General features: G+C 34.3%; 4 protein-coding genes across 9 annotated transcripts in view; 3 read left to right on the top strand and 1 right to left on the bottom strand.

Annotated features, from left to right (window-relative positions):
* Positions 1–2009, top strand: part of LOC110998447 (E3 ubiquitin-protein ligase Ufd4) — a 28246-nt gene extending 26237 nt beyond the window's left edge. For all 6 annotated transcript variants that reach the window (XM_022267112.2, XM_045629580.1, XM_022267110.2 and 3 more), the window contains one exon: positions 485–2009. In XM_022267112.2, the coding sequence (XP_022122804.2) occupies positions 485–622 (138 nt within the window). In that variant the 3' untranslated portion in view covers positions 623–2009. The remainder of the gene's footprint in view (positions 1–484) is intronic.
* A 1831-nt stretch (positions 2010–3840) lies between these two features.
* Positions 3841–4840, top strand: LOC110998459 (histidine-rich glycoprotein-like). The gene has a single exon (XM_022267126.2). It carries the CDS (start codon positions 4018–4020, stop codon positions 4756–4758), a length of 741 nt encoding a protein of 246 aa, XP_022122818.1. The 5' UTR covers positions 3841–4017; the 3' UTR covers positions 4759–4840.
* Positions 4841–7635: 2795 nt separating this feature from the next.
* LOC110998469 (histidine-rich glycoprotein-like) lies at positions 7636–8495 on the top strand. The gene has a single exon (XM_022267139.2). The coding sequence runs from the start codon at positions 7661–7663 to the stop codon at positions 8435–8437; it is 777 nt and encodes a 258-aa protein (XP_022122831.1). The 5' UTR covers positions 7636–7660; the 3' UTR covers positions 8438–8495.
* A 5731-nt stretch (positions 8496–14226) lies between these two features.
* LOC110998453 (histidine-rich glycoprotein-like) lies at positions 14227–15093 on the bottom strand. Its single transcript, XM_022267121.2, has one exon. It carries the CDS (start codon positions 15058–15060, stop codon positions 14335–14337), a length of 726 nt encoding a protein of 241 aa, XP_022122813.2. The 5' UTR covers positions 15061–15093; the 3' UTR covers positions 14227–14334.
* Positions 15094–17132: the final 2039 nt, after the last annotated feature.

The following is a 17132-nucleotide window of genomic DNA, read 5'->3' as shown; positions in this document are numbered from 1 at the left end:
TCTCGTAGACAATAATTTACTATTTGTTCGGCGTTATCACGCTATTACATGCTTATGTGAAATGTAACTGACCAAGCATTTGTGAAAAGTAATAAAGATTACAGAAGTTTTTTTTTATTTAAAAAACAGTTTAAACCATATTCATGATTTGGAGTGGCGATTCTTTATAAATTTCTTAATATCAAAGTATACTAATCCTATTTAACTCAAAGAACGTTTCGTATCAGATGTGAATTAGTCTCTCTTACTCACAATGCTATCTCTTAATTGAATTAACTTTTATTTCGCTAATTCTCGCTTTTTAAATTACATATTTATAGTTTGAAGAATTCACTCAGTAATAGTTATAAAGAATTGCTGTTGCTGTTGTGTTTTTGCCTGTTGAAAGGTGTACAATCAAATTTTATTATTTTTGTTTGTGTCGAGATGTATTTTTTTTTAATATTGGCAAGCGTTTTTAATAAAATAAATAATTTCCTTTCAGGTGGATGCTGGCGATGGTTCTTACCCATCAGTTAATACTTGCGTACATTATCTGAAACTACCAGAATATTCTTGCAAAGAGGTTCTTCGTGAGAGATTACTCTCGGCAACCAATGAACGGGGATTCTATTTGAATTAATGTCATATTAAACATTTGAATGATCTTAGCCCAACAATAGTTCTGATATTAATTTCTTTTTATGGAGTGTGCTTAGATTGCGTACTTAAGTACATGTTAACGTATAACAATGTAGCGTTTTTGGTATGTTATTGGCACCTATTGGTCGTTTTTGTAAGTTCTTCTGTGGCCAATAACTCTAAAGTTTCTCGCGTCGGGAGTCGAAGCCAGGTCCTGCGATCCAACAAATGCGTTTACCGCTAACACAGCCCGTATCACCTCTTCAAGTGGTCAAAGAATCTTTAATTATTCTGTTTATTATAGGTACCATGTTGGTTACCATGGTTTCGATGTTCCTTATAAAATTGGTAACCATGGTAACAAGCGTAGTTATCAATCTAAAATAAAAAAAATTTAAGCATCTTATTACGTCACACTATTTTATTGTAATACGTACGTTGTTTGAGGAAGTTATGAAACCACTGAATTTTTGCCTTCGATTATATTCGGACGATTTTGGTTCCAGAATTATTATAATATTGTCATTTGTTGAATATTAAGTCTGCTAATCAATCTTTTTCAGTTGTAAAAAACATTTGTAATCTAACATTACGATAATATCAGGATAGTATAATTCCTCGCTTGCGTTGGTTAAATGCAAGCATATCTCTTGTATGGGTAATTTTTATGGAGTTATCTAATAAAGTTAGCCCCCCGCTAACTGTAAAATTAGGATTGGACATATTTAACGTACAAAATTAAAATAGTGACATTTCAACATATTTAAAATAGTGATAGTATAATGCTTGCGTTTCGCTTGTATAATAATATAAAAGATTTCAACTGAACTTCATTAAGAACATTGTTGTTGCCTTAAGTGTGTATTTTTCTAAATAATTGTGTCTCGAGGCTATATTATGTAAGTCTCTGTTTAACGATTTGCATTCATAACATAGATGTAAGCATTTTTACGGAGATGAATTCTACATAACTAAAATCTTTATCAAAAAAATCTTATGTATTTATTCATTGAAAAATATGGTAAGTGAAATCAAAATGAAACTACACCAACGTTGATGTATCATCAAAAATATATTAAGAGTCCAAAATTCTTATGTCATTCGAACATCTACATGTCAACTGCTCGGGTTTCTAGAAGTTTCAGAATCAAACCTAACAGTTTTAATTACTGTGGACTGAAAAATTGCAATTTCAAAAGTGTTTAACACAGTGTAATCGTTAAGTTAATTGATTTTTTTCAACTGAAAGTTGTTCTTGTGATTATAAATGTTATAAAAAAAAGTATATTTAGTTTTAAATTAAAGTTAAGTTTACGGTATTAATGAGAACTTAGGATTTTGTAGAATGAACTCTGCTATTTGTTGTTGAATAAATTAAGTAAAAAAGAGATTTGTTTTATTTATTACCGAGTTTCCCTTTGTTGCGAAATCAGTGTGTTTATTTACAGTGTTACATATTAAAGTGTGTATATAAGTGAAGAACACAAGTTTGTCGATGACGGCCAAGCTTGTCCCGTGGATATTAACAAATGCAGTTAAGATCGAAATGATGTATGTAGCATCTTTAAAATAACTAATGATAGGCAAATTACCCTTTTATTTGGGCCAGTTAAAAAATAAGAGGGACGGAATTTTTTTTGAGGATCTTGAACACTAATAGCTTTATAATAGCGACGTCCCGACCCGGCTTCGTGCTGGTATATAATAAAAAATTATACTATACATTCTGTCGCAGATTTTTTATACATTTCAACCTCTACATCTTTTCCCTAAATCATACATCTGTTGACTGTATTTTAATGACTTACTTTTCAAATCTGATTACCGCGACAGTCTATTCTTATTTCAGTAACATAGATTTACTTAAATAATACAAATGTACTAATAAGGAGTGTGACCTCCGTTTGCCAAAGTTCTCTTTAATTACTCTTTTAGCTCCCAGATGTTTTGTGGAGCAGGTTGCACTGATCTTACTTGTGTCTTTAGATCATACTAAACTTGTTCAATTGGGTTGAGGTTAGGATTTCGAGCTGGCCTATCTAAACGACGGAACCCAACTTTTTCATGTACGCTTTCAAGTCGCCAGAACGAACGGGCGGATGAGCATATTCACCCTTCAAAATGGAATCTTCTTTAATAGGAATGGACGTTAGCTTGTAGACGGTCCGTCGGTGGCTTTTGGCTACCAATATCAGGAGTTGCCGGCTTGGGGACCTAGATACCTAAAACTTATAGATCTGAAAGAGTTAAATATTTGTTGCTGATCTCTACGAGTACGACCTTCGACTTAGCGGCTTTTGCTGGGTGGCTATTATAATATAGTTAAATTAAATAAAATATATTCGTTTTATTCACTACCAAGAATAAAAGTTAAATGAAAACACATAAAACCATCTTCAACCGTCAAACACAAGGCGCGATCAAAGCACAATAATATCGGGTCCGCGTATTTCATCGTTTTATAATCTGTTCACTAGAGAGATTTATAGTTAAGAGTACATTCATGTTATCGCTTAGCGTACGGACGTTGTGAAAGTGTTATCCGTTCAAAGGAACGTACATCTAAGAGCATATGTAAGAGCAATGACAAAGTAGACAATTTAAATATGTTCTTTCCAAGTAATGCTTCTACTGTCGTAGTCTTTAACCCGCGGCGTTATCGAGATCTACTAACTTTGACATCTTTTGCGAATAATGGTTTCTGTTTAGTTTAGTGTAAATTGTTTTTGGAAAAATTAAACATACTTGAATCATTTTGATATCAAAAATTTCGAAATAGAAGTTATTGAGAGGCGGGTAAATAAATGAAAATCTAAAACCCGGGCACAGATATGATTCCGACTTATATAATTAAAGGACTGTCAGAATATTTAATATTACCTATATCGCATATTTTCATTTTATTTTATATTCATGGATTTACCAAAAGTTATGGAAGACATCCCGTGTGACCCCTGTTATTACAGTTAATTGTTGCAAAGTCGTACAATCGGCTCGCACTGTCCAGCGTCAACAAATACATTTTCTGCTTTTTACTCGGGTCAAGAGATTTAATCTCGCTCTAAAAATATTTAAAACGATTTTTAAATGTACAAAACAAACCTACGTCTATATTGAAAAAAATAGAGAAAATTGAAGTTGAAACCACCAGAGGGAAATATTGCGTTGTTCACATTGCAACCGACGCCAGTAACAAGCACGTTTTTTATGAATGTTTTGTTCGGACAACGGGTCCCACTGCGCAATGCAGTCGTATCTCGCCTCTACGACACAGTTGCAACCTTGGTGTTTTAAATTACACAAGTACTAACTTAAAGAATTAGTAACTATAAAAATGAATTGTCATCGAGAAAAATTATCAGTTCTTCAGCACAGCCTAACGGATACAGTGGCAACATGAGAAGTATACTATGGTGTTGTATATTGGTAGGGGCGCTGGCCTATGTCAGCTGCCGGGAAGTGACTCGGGAGAAGCGGGATGCTGATCTTGAAACTGCTGCTTCAGGCCATGGTGGCAAATGGGACAAAGGTGGTGGCCACGAACATCACGCTCATCATCACCATGATCACGGAGAGAAGGGTCATAAGGGTTATAAGGGCCACCATCATCACGAGCATGGTAAAAAAGGACACCACCACCACGAAGGACACAAAGGACATCATGACGAACACGGCGGGCATAAGAAACATCATCATCATGATGACGGCCATCACCATGAACATCATCACGGCGAAAAGGGACACAAAGGACATGGTCACCATGAAGAGGGACACTATCACAAAGGACATTCCACAAAAGGACATCACGGAGTACATAAACACGATGAATTCAAAAAGGAAAAGCACTTCCATGATCATCATCATGATGGTGGTCACCATGAACACCACGGCGGACATCACGAAGAGCACGGCCATAAGAAAGGCGGTGAATTCCATAAAGGACACAAGCATGGCGGACATCACCATCACGAGCATGGTAAGAAAGGCCACCATGAGAAGGGTGGACACCATCATGACCACAAGGACCATCACGATGAAGGAGGTCATCATGAGCATCATCATCATCATCATGATCATGGAAAGAAGGGTGGTCATGAAGACCATAAGCACTGGGGTTTTAAAAAGGGACACAAATAAATGCCAAAATCCCACCGACGGCAAGTGCCCTATATATAAGTTTACTTATAATATTTTTTCTGTTACTGTTATTTTTGTTACTGTTGCTGTTTGATAATAAATTTATAAAATCTAAAATTTTTTTAAACACACATAGCCCTTGACTAAACATCGTAATACATAAACATATATATACAGAAAGGAAATGTGCGTGAAATGTCATGCAAAAATGCCATACTGTAAAAGAAAATAATTATTTCGCTGATTTTCTATGTAGGATTAAAAGTAATAATTTAATGGTAAAAAAGGATAAATAATACAAGGAATGCAAATTGACTGTATCAGTCGCCACAATACGTACGCTAAAGAATTTTTTATTTTTAATATTTTTAATGGAATATCAATTATGAAAGCTTTCATAAAACAGCTTATAGATAATTGAGTAGTTTCCCATTCAGCTAGTAAACAAGATACACGCAAAGCAATTTTGGTTTCGACAGAAGTTACATCTAAGCTGCTATCGAGATTGGCAACATTAAAGGGATTCCATTTCGACTTTACATATTTAATGTATGGTAGACCTATTTGTACGACTCTCAAATAGGCAAAAATGTATCTAAACTTGATAGTTAGCAAAATAAAAAAGTAACTGTCTAAAGGAAAAGTATTTGTGTTCTTCATTTTGATCTCGTATAAACTACAGAAATGTTGGAATACCTTTTAGACTGTTGCACCAGCATCTACACATATGAATATTTCATAAAATATTGTGTTTAATTATAATTGTATAAATTAACCTTTAGTTTCTGTTAAAAAAGTATATATGAGCATATTGGTAGCGTGAGTGCTATGTTTGTATGAACGTAGATGCTGGTGATTGTATTTTTGTACCTTTACACTTTACCGTCGTTAAGTATGTGTTTTCTTTAACGGAATCCTCTTTAAAGATTGTACCTGTTACTTTTGATCAATTGAATTAATATATTTTTCTTAATTAAGCGTTTTGTTTTAATTTCCTTTTAGGCAATTTTCTTGAAAATAGTCTAATTATAATTATATTAAGATATCTACGACGTGTCACCCTTGATAGTTGTAATTATTATATAGCCCTTATACGTCTTTCAACTCAATCATTTGTATTGAAATATTGAGTTTTAGAGGGAGAGGTATATTTATGAAGAAATTTGCAAGTAGCCTTTATGTATTTTTATAAATTAAATAGGCTGCTAGTATCAACCAGCTCACGGTCTACAAGCTCAACATACGACTAAAGGCTAATGAATACAACTTACGCAGTGTTGTAGATGCTTCTGAGGCCTTATTTGTAGTTACACACTCCATTCATTCGCTTACTGACTGTCTCACATATTTAATAATAATAATAATATATAAAATGTATACCAAACTACCCATAAATATAAAAAAAAACATTACTTCTTTCAAATCGAGGCTGGGTGATTTTCTATAAATTGTAGTGAATAGTGAATTTCATTTTTTTATAATTGGTTTTTATTCGTGTGTCTTTGGTCATCTTTACTTTTAGGTTTGTTGCATGTACGATTTGTGATTATTTGAGACGACTACAATGATATGTTTACCTGAAGTATTGTTCTCATGTAAGTGGCATTTTTGCTTTTTTGAGAAAATAAACTCTTTAAAGACTTAGGTTTAGGTTAATAGGTTTTAGGTAAACCTAAACCTAAATGAATACAATGAACGTAATAACATAATTTTATTATGTACTTCACATACACAAATTATGTATAAATATGTTTTAAGGAATTTATGTTTAGTTTGTTATGGAAGAGCTGGGCACCCTGACACAGGTATTTTTTTACTTAAAATGAATAAACAATTTTTATTTTATGTAAATAATAAAATATTTATAATAAAGTCTAGCGGCCTGTAATAATTAGTCGACCGGAAAATATTACGTAGCCCTTTTATGGCAATTGTAACGTAATATTACAAACACATTGTAAAACTTAAGTATCTTTTTGCTCGCATTTGAAGTTTTTGTATGAGGGACTGGGTAAATAGCAAAAATTACATCACAAACGTACCAGCAGCGCTGAACTCTGTTAGATTTTATGTACGGCATCTAGCTCTGGGAATAACTCTTATGTTTGCGTATAATATATTCATAGTCGTGAACATTTCTCTGTCTATCAAATAGAAATCAGCATTAATTTCGGGAGGCTTTTAAAACACCAAACACATTTAAATTTATAATTTAAATGAATATATATTAACCAACGTTAGTTAAAAATGTATTTTGGTATGGATATTAAAAAGGACTACACATCATTCGTGTTTCAGATCGTTTTTATTGTTATATACAACATTTTTGTGTATATAATAAATTTGCGTTTATATCTGCTAAAGAAATACTAAAATTAATTATTAATATACTAGTTATTAACACATACGTAGCCGAAATTACAAGATGTAGATGAGTACACGAGGAAGGAATAATTAAGCGAAGGCGAATAATTTCACTTTAAAAGCTTTTATCTTCCTTCGTTACCTTAAATGCTTTTATTAATATGAATATTATAATAAGATTATACCTGCTAAAAATAATAATTTGACACAGTGTTTAATGTTTTAATTTGTATGAAGTAACGTTATTATAGTAGTTATTTTGTCTATTTAATATTGACCGACTGGCAACTATTACAAAATATTTCAATAAGAACATTATAGTATGGAAAAATAAGGAATGCGAAAATAATACACCTATACTAAATGTTACTATCGGATTCGAAACATAGACACAACACAATACTTGCTGCAATAGATTACTAAGATTCGTCAATTTATAATGTTACACAACGATTTATATAAAACGGCTGCGAAATTAGTTATCTCGTCAATTTAAGAAATCAGTACACTGAATCCAGACTAGTAATTCTGGCCGATCATGAGGTCGTTAGTATTATTAGGACTATTTTTATTTTACGTCGCTTACATCGATGCGAGGCGCTTAAAGTCATTAAAAAAAGATGTGATTTATGACAAAGATATCGATCAGATAGATGCTGCTTCTGAACATAAAAAAGCAGAGAAAGCCCAGGATCATGAGTTCAAAAAAGGAGGCGGAAAGGATCACCACGCTGAGCATCACGACGATCACGGTGAAAAGGGTCATAAAGGATATAAGGGACACCATCATCATGAAGAGGGTAAAAAAGGACATCATGACAAAGAAGAACATAAGGGAGAATACGATGATCATGGAGAACAAGAAAAAAAACATCATCATGAAGATGGCCATTATGATGAACACCACAAGGGCGAAAAGGGGGAAAAAGGGCATAAATATGCAGAAAAAGGACACTACAATAAAGGACATTCAACAAAAGGCCACCACGAGATCCATAAACTAGATGAATTTAAAAAAGATAAGCACTTCTTTGATGAAGATGGAGATTCTGGACACGAGGAAAAACACGGAGGCTTCCACGAGGAACATGGACACAAGAAGGGTGGAAAATACCATAAGGGTCATCATCACGGCGACCACCACGAGCATGAACATGGGGAAAAGGGACATCACGAAAAGGGCGGGAGTCACCATGTGCACAAAGGTCATAAGGAATCCGGAGGACATGATGGACATCATCATCACCATGCTGATCACGCTAAGAAAGGTGGCCATGAACATCATAAGAAATGGGGATACAAGAAAGGTCACTAGGCCTTAGCTTACAAGGCTTGCTGCTCTCAAAATTAACGTCTGGTCAACTATTTATTTAATAAAGGTTATTTAAATGTTATTTTATTTATAAATGTATAATTGTTGAATATATAAAAAATAATCATTTGTTTTTGTTTTATTATGATCATCAAATAGACGTACTTTTTAAATGTATTATTAGTAAGACGTAAACGAAACTTAAAGTTATAAACTTTTAAGCCTTTAGTTTCAAAAATTAAAGTCCTTATACCGGTAATAAACTGATATTGCAAATTATTACAGCGGCGATTCAAAGCCTTTTATATTACTAGGTCAACTATTTCTTCGTTTATTTCATGGTAATATGAGTATCTCTTTCTTTAATTGCATACTCGAAAAATGTTCAATTTGTTCGAGGGTGTAATCTACTGATAACGCTTCTACACTAATTAACGGCCAAATGTGGGGCTTACTGGTGTCACACCTCACACTAGATTTATTGCTCTATGCGACATACTTTAAATCCTTCACGCTGTGAGCAACTGTTACTTAATACGACAGTTATTGAGTGACAGTCGCTAATTACTTACATTAACGAATTATTTGCGTTAATGTGTGACTACTGTCGTGCTGATATTGATCGTAATTATAATACTATTAGAGCAAAATGTACCGAATTGTTTGTTTAGCTTTGATTAATATTAATATAAATATTTATTACATAGATGAAACAAAAATATTAAAATAAATGCATTTTATTAACAAACAATACAAAAATATATTACACAGTTTCAACAAGAGTACAAACTACTTGTACAAATTAATGTCCTTTTTTAAAGCCCCAATGTTTCTGGTCTTCGTGTTCTCCTTTCTTGCCGTGATCGTGGTGATGACTATGATGTTCATTATGGCCGCCTTCATCATGATGTCCCTTGTGTTCGTGGTGGTGTCCTCCCTTCTCATGGGACCCTTTCTTTCCATGATGATGTTCATGGTGGCCTCCGTGCTTATGCCCCTTAGCAAAGTGGCCCCCCTTTTTGTGCCCGTGCTCATCATGGTGGCCGCCGTAACCCTCTTCAAACCCTGACTCTCCGAATTTGTCATGGAACTTTTTATTTTTCTTAAACTCATCTATTTTGTGCAGTCCATGATAGCCCTTTGTTGAATGCCCTTTATGATAATGGCCTTTTTCTTCAAAAGCATGCCCTTTTTCTCCCTTTTCCCCATGATGGTGCTTTAGGTAGTGGCCATCGTCGTGGTGATGCTGCTTTTTGTGGCCCCCATGCTCACCATGATGTCCTTTATGTCCTTCGTGATTCTGGTGACCTTTTTTCCCATGTTCGTGGTGGTGATGGCCCTTGTATCCTTTATGGCCCTTGCCGCCATGTACGTGGTGGTGACTTTTATGGTGTTCTTTACCGCCACCTTTCTCATGGTGGTTTGAGGCCGCAATCTGTAGGTCATTGAAACGTTCCTCCCTGAGGTCTCGTGCTATAGATATGCCTAGAATTACGAGCAAACAGCTCGCTACAAGCACTGCCTTCATTGTCAATGTTATTATTGCTCGAACTTGTTTCTAAATGAATACGCGGATTTACGACATGGTTTTATAGACAACTCGCCGAGAATTTTCTTTGCACTTTGATTAAGCAATTGTGGCAAGCTGACTTTATTATTTACCTTTTTTTGCCAAGGTCGGCTCGATATCAATAAATGCAGTTAAATTAATTGCAATTTAAGAAAATGTACAGTTTGACTTGTTGCCTTTAGGTATGTACCTTAGAGTATGTTTCGCTAAATAAATAAATAAAAAGGTTTAAAGGAGATACATAGATACAGCGAAGACGGTTTTATACCTGCAACATAAAGGTTTTCTGTAGAGATAGTCAATACTGACCCGTGCGGCAAATATTCACTTTACTTCGCTGGATTTACTGCCTATGTATTTATTTATAAAGGAAACAAAACAAAGACATCTCTGTACAATAACAAAAAAAGATAACATAAATATATACGATATATCCGCAAAATGTTAAAAAAATAAAAACAAAGCAAAATAAAACATGACAGCACATAATTTATAAAACGGGAGAACGATAAACATTCTTTTAGCTATATAATAAAGAAGAAAGATACAAGGCTTCGGACAATAATGGTTGTTTTAACTTACTCTTAAATAAAGCAGTAGAGAAGTGCGAAAAAGCGTCGATATTGGTGGCAGAATCCAAACTAGAATCACTTCTCCGTCATAAAGTTAATAACGTTTTAATTAACTCAAAGTAAAATTATAAGTTACTAGCGGATCCGACAGACGTTGTCCTGTCTACACGTCTTTAATTTCAAAATTTCAATTTTTAATAAGCCATTTTGATGAAAATTATTATTCAAATGTTATGACAATATCTAACGATCCAGCACATGGTCACACACGATATAACACAATGATAACAAAACTTTTTTTAAATTTCGGGACAGACTAAAATTAAAATTCGAATATTATTTAAAATTTGACACTGCGATGGTAGCGCCCTCTGTCGGATCCAATGTAAAACATTCCAAAATCAACAACAACTAATAAATTGAAAATTAATTAAAAAACATTGTCCAGCGGACAAAATTGTGAATCTAAACCATTCCCAGATCCCCTTGAACACACACAAAAAATTTCGTCTAAATCGGTCCAGTCGTTTAGGAGGAGTTCAGTCACATACACACGCACACAAGAAATATATATATTAAGATTAAGCGTTGACGTACACAGTCTGTGAGAGCTTCACACACATTGATTCACAAGTTTAATGCTAGGATAAAAGAAAATTAATTAATTCGGAAGAAAGTTTTAGATTTATGCATACGTATGTGGTTAGGTTGTAATCCACGTCTAGCACGTGCGATTCCGTTCCACGAACGATTCGGGTTATAAAAATGTAGTAGTTTTTTAATCTTTGTACTCTGTATATTGTGTATCCTCAAAGACTAACCAAGTGAAGTAGAATAGATATTTAATTACAGGTGGTAGTTTGACGAGCCAAGAGTGGAGTAGAATATATTGCTTTCCTGAATCAAATAAAATAAGTTAATGGGATTATTTAATAAATAAAAATAATCAGTGGCGCTACAATCTCTTTTAGGTCTTGGCCTCAGATTTCAGAATCTATTTCATGATCATATTTAAATCTAAAAGACTGACACACGTCGTCGACTAGTTAGCGTGCGACTCTCACATCTGAGGTCGTAGGTTCGATCCCCGGCTTTCCAATGGACTTTCTTTATATGTGCGCATTTCCCATTCGCTCGAACAGTGAATAGTAGGGGAGCCCAAGAGGGGATTTCGGGATTTACTCAAGCGCGGCAGATTAATATACAGGGGGATACCTTGTACCCGGTTAAGTACCTCCACCAAATATGAGGCCCATATATAAGGCCGCCCGTGAAGGATACAGGATCAGATTAGTAAAAAAAAATTGATCATCAGACATTCTCGAGCGCGTCAGATTAAGGTAGTGTGAGACATCCTAAAAAGTGTATATTCCACTAATCTGACAATTTGAGAGTGACGTAAAGAAAGGGGAGGGCAGCAAAGTTGTAAAAAAAAAACGTCATCTTGACATTCTCGAGCGTAGCTAATTTTTTTTTTATTTTGAATGAAATAATTCAAGAATATTGAAAAATATATAATCTGACGATTTCCGCAAGCCGAAATAACAAAATTTCGTCGATAAAGTTCGTGCGATAAACGCGTGCAGCTGCGTGATGCCTACATTTCCTTCTCCGCGTTTCCCTCAAAATTAGATTTCATGTGAATTTGAACCGATGGGGACCGATAGATTTTGAGAAATTTTGAAAAATCTAATAAAATAACAATTTGTTTTTTTGAAAGTGTTTTTTTGCAATAACTTTTAAACGGCTTTATCCATCAACTTCAAAAAACTAATCCATCTTTAAGCTTGAAAAACGACGTCGATCGCCACCAAACTGGTGAAAATCGGTTGATTCGTTCGAGAGATATCGTGAACGAAAGAAAACCGAAAAAAGTGTTTCTATCACATAACTTCGACATTTCATATCGGATTATCGTTTTTGATGAAATTAAATAATTAGAGCTTAAAAAATGCGTCGATCGCCGTCAACCGCGGGAAAATTGCTTGATCCATTCAAAAGTTATTGGGGTTTGAAAATTTCAAAAATAGTGTTCTATGAAACTTCTATCAGACTTTCGAGCTGGGAGAACTCAAACGCATAGAAATATTATTTCTTTGAACTCAGCGAGCTCATAAGTACAATTTTAAGCGCCCAGGAATGGAATTGCAGGCATGGCCTTTAGGGTGAACCGTTTTTCTAATATTTTTTTTGTCAGATCAGGCAAATCCCTCTAGATAATCGTCAGATTATGAGACAGTACGTTTAGAATATGAATCTGAACCATATATATCTTAATCTGACGCGCTCGAGTATTTCAAAATGGCGATTTTTTTTGCACATTATAATAATGGCTGCGAGTTTGCGTCAGCTCGAAATCGTCAGATTATTGAATGAGAGCTTTTTTTTTGGTGCACTTAACACCCCCTTAGAAAACCTGACGCGCTCGATTAAATTTTTTTTTTCATTTTTAACTCTTACGTACAACCACCCCCATCATGCAAATGATCAGATTAACATACGTACATTATTAAAAATACGTAGGACATTGATGCTATCAATATCTGACGCGCTCGAGTATGTCCATGCAACAGTTTTTTTTATATATACATATTTAAACATCTATAGCCGCTTTCCCCACCGATGAAAAGGTATATATCATATAACATTTTTTTCTTCTTATCATCTAAGCTTTGCAACCCAATAGGTCTCCACGACGCTCGAGTAAATCCCCATTTAGCATCGTGGGCTCCCCTACCAGAAGGAAAACATCGCGAGGAAACCGGCTTACCTAAGACCCAATACCTGACGCCGTGTGTCAGGAACAGAAGTTGATCCTTTACTTGACTATTAGAGTGACAAATAATCATGAAACAGATACGGAAATCTGAGGCTCAGGCCTCAAAAGGTTGTAGCGCCACTGATTTTATTTTAAATATCTTAAACATTTTTAAGACCGATAAAGAAAGCCAATTAAAAACATAATTGTTTTGAAATTTGACAATATTTTTCCTCTATGATAACGGAATAATTTTTCTCAAACAAGTAAATATGTATATTATACTGTTTTTATTTATACTGTAAGCTGCAGTCAATTAGGAAATTAATTTAGGCACAGACTCAAGTCAAGGTCGAGGTATCGGTTCACAGATTTTTACTTCCAGCTTCAGTTTGCCTGACAGATATAAGCCGCCTAGGTGTATATTTATGGTAATATAGAAACTGTATATTAAAAAACTTCTAAGGATGGGGTGGGGTTGGGGTTAACATGGGGTTATAATTTGGAGGTATAATTATTTTAACAATGATGAAAATTCCCTAAAAGTCATGATAATACAAGCTGCTATTTATATGACTTTGCGGAACATTTTATGTGGTAATTGTAGAGTGTCAATCCCCCAAACATTTGATATGTTTGTCAAAGCGTAAGTTATCCAACCTTAGATTGGTTAAGTTACATATATAGGCAAACGATAAGCCACATGTTCTTTTCCAGTTTTCTCAAGACGTTAATAATATTAAAGTGAAGATATACAATGTTAAATACCTTCGGTATTATTAAAAAAAATTAGATAAAACATCTGTTATTTTCTTAATAATAGTCATCGAGTTTTAAACATTATAATTTTTAAAATTTAATAATCAATGGACTGAGTTGTCTTATTGGTGACGTAACAAGTAAAATAAGTACATTATTATTTCTCTTTTAATTAATATCCCAAAATAATCAACAGTAACAAAAATGCGATTGTTAGTATTACAATTCTTTACGGCAGACCTCAATAGTGCCCTTTATCCGAAGCCCAAGCTTCATGATTAGCGTGACCACCTTTGCTGCCGTGATCCTCATGATTTCCCCAATATTCGTCGTTGGCTCCCTTATCATGATGACCTTTATGGTCTGCATGGTGCCCGCCTTTCTCAAAGTATCCTTTGTTGCCAGCTTCGTGCTCATAGAATCCACCGTCACTGTGACCTTTATGGAACTCGCTGCCTTCAGTGTAACCACCTTCATTGTGGTGACCACCATATCCTTCTTCGAATCCTGATTCACCGTGTTTGTCATGAAAATGTTTGTCTTTTTTAAACTCGTCTAATTTATGTATTCCACGGTGTCCTTTTGTGGAATGACCTTTATGAAAGTGTCCGTTTTCTTCAAAACTTTGCCCTTTCTCTCCCTTCTCACCATGAGCATGGCCGTCATAATAACCTTCGTCATGGTGGTGATGTTTTTTGTCGCCACCACTTTTATCAAAATGTCCTTTAGAACTTTCGTGTTCAGAGTGGCCTTTCTTTCCATAACCATGATCGTGGTATCCTTTGTAGCCCTTATCACTGTGTCCTCCATCTACTCCGTAATATTCTCCGTGATGTTCTCCGCCATCACCCTTTAACCAATGTCCGGATGCTGCTTCTTCAAGATCTGCTTCGCGTTTCTGTCTTACATTTCTTGAATATACTGTAGTCGTTAATGCAAATAAACATAAGAGCCCCAAAGTCTTCATGTTAACTTTATAAGATGTACCTACAGATGGACGATTGCCAAATGATGCCTGTTGAAAATTTTGGCGGGCTTTTATAGTATTGCCAAACCGTACAGAGGTATTGATATTATTGAGTTTCAGTGTCAGTATTTAGGGTCAGGGTAACAAAAATTGAACGTTATAATCACGCAAATGACCTGGATTTTATCTTATTACAATGAAGTACAACTTGAAGTTCATTATTATAAAAATATGAGTGTCTAGTATAGTCATTATTTCAAGCATAATAAACCGTGGTCAAAAGTCACACAGTGATTATCTTTGTCAGTAGTACAAGTGTTTGACATCTAACGTGTAATTATTTGTTCGTTACACACATTTAAATAAACAAACAACCTTTTCAATTATATTCTAAGAGCGTCTTATCCCATCCCTAAAACTCTTAATTCTTTTGCGTAGTCACAGTAAAACCCTCAATTCATGCTTATTTACCTAAGCTACAACACAGAACATTTGTATTTATTCATATAGTGTATGTTTTAATCAAAACTTTTTATAATCTGTGCTGCCCCTCGCAAACCTTTAAGCCAATAAGTACCTTCGTATAGCGAGGGCCCTCCGATCTTATAAATATGAGTTTCTATAATGATTATATTCGTTAAAGCGGTTACAGAGCCAACGTAATGTAAAAATTATCTTGGTTTTAGCATAGTTCCATTATATAAATTGCTTCATTATCTAACATCGAAGAATTACGCAGCTTTTTATTTGATGATAAATGATTTTTTAGGGGTGATGTTCTCGTTTTCACTAAAGTCAAGGTCGTACGTGTCAAGGTGATATTATGAAATAGCTGTTCACTGTTTTTTATACGTTTTATTATTTCTTTTTAATTTCATCGATCTTTGCGTCACCGTTTCCGCTCTGTTGCACACAGCTTCTCAATACGCTTACAATTACCAACGAAACCGCATGCCTCGATTCATTTACAACGAACATTTCATATTTATATGGCTAGAAGCAATTGTATTATTCTTTCCATCCGAATGAATTTGTAAAGAAAAACTCAGAGCACGAATGGAAAATTATTTTTGGAGAAATATGTATACATCGTAAGTTTTTTAACTCAAACAATGTGGTATGGTTGGAGTTTCACGTGTTGTGCTTAATTAATTTTATATGATTATATAAAGTAGTAGGGTTTAATTTTTTAAATAAATATTTATTAAATATAAAATCCGAAATCAGTTACATTTGCTACTTTCTCACTACGTTTACATATAAAAGGTTTATACTTTGATTGATAACAATGTTCTCTCGACTCGGGCTAGACGAAAATTTCTCTAATATATATATATATATTTCTATTTACGTAGGAGAGTGCAAAAGTGTGCGGGCAGTCACTAGTGCTATATTCCATAGCTCTGATGAGACGGATTTCCGACACCAGAAAGCATTAAGATAATAAGCATAGAATTGATACCACATATTACATCCGAGTCATAGGTTAGATTATTCATTTAAGGTTTTTCTTTGAAATATACACCTTGTATCCATTTCTCATCACTGGGGATATGAACCTCAGTCTTCTTGCTCTGAAGTCGAATTTGGTAACTATCAGCTGTTGTGATACAGTATAGATGATCTTTTCCTAATCTATTCTCTAACACAATAGCCTGTTTATTATGAGAAGTACACACACACAAATAAATTGTCTTTAGAGTTTGCGAATCGCTAATAAATGGGTCAATTAACTTGGCGTCGGTTGCTTGTCGATAGTCCTGTATACGTATCCGTTAACAATGCATCCATTATTGATTGTAATAGCCACGTAATGATCCGTGGTACTTGTTTTCATATTAATATCGATTTATGTCGCATAATTGCATAATTTATTGGCAATATATTAGATGGGTGATATGGATAATGAAAATATGCCCAGACGAAGACAATCGAAATACTTTCCTATAATGTTGCTTCTCTACTTTCTTTTAATAATTGTATTGTATATATCTACTATATATATATTTATATAAGTAATTGTACAAAATATTTTAAATACTATGCACGAAATCGTATGATAGACACTATTC

The sequence above is a fragment of the Pieris rapae genome, chromosome 9, assembly GCF_905147795.1.
Source record: "Pieris rapae chromosome 9, ilPieRapa1.1, whole genome shotgun sequence".
NCBI lineage: Eukaryota > Metazoa > Arthropoda > Insecta > Lepidoptera > Pieridae > Pieris > Pieris rapae.
This window is presented reverse-complemented; position numbering and strand designations above follow the sequence as displayed.

Bases quoted from the DNA above. Each gene is read 5' to 3' on its own strand.
- LOC110998453 (XM_022267121.2), bottom strand. From the start codon at position 15,060: ATGAAGACTTTGGGGCTCTTATGTTTATTTGCATTAACGACTACAGTA.
- LOC110998459 (XM_022267126.2), top strand. From the start codon at position 4,018: ATGAGAAGTATACTATGGTGTTGTATATTGGTAGGGGCGCTGGCCTAT.
- LOC110998469 (XM_022267139.2), top strand. From the start codon at position 7,661: ATGAGGTCGTTAGTATTATTAGGACTATTTTTATTTTACGTCGCTTAC.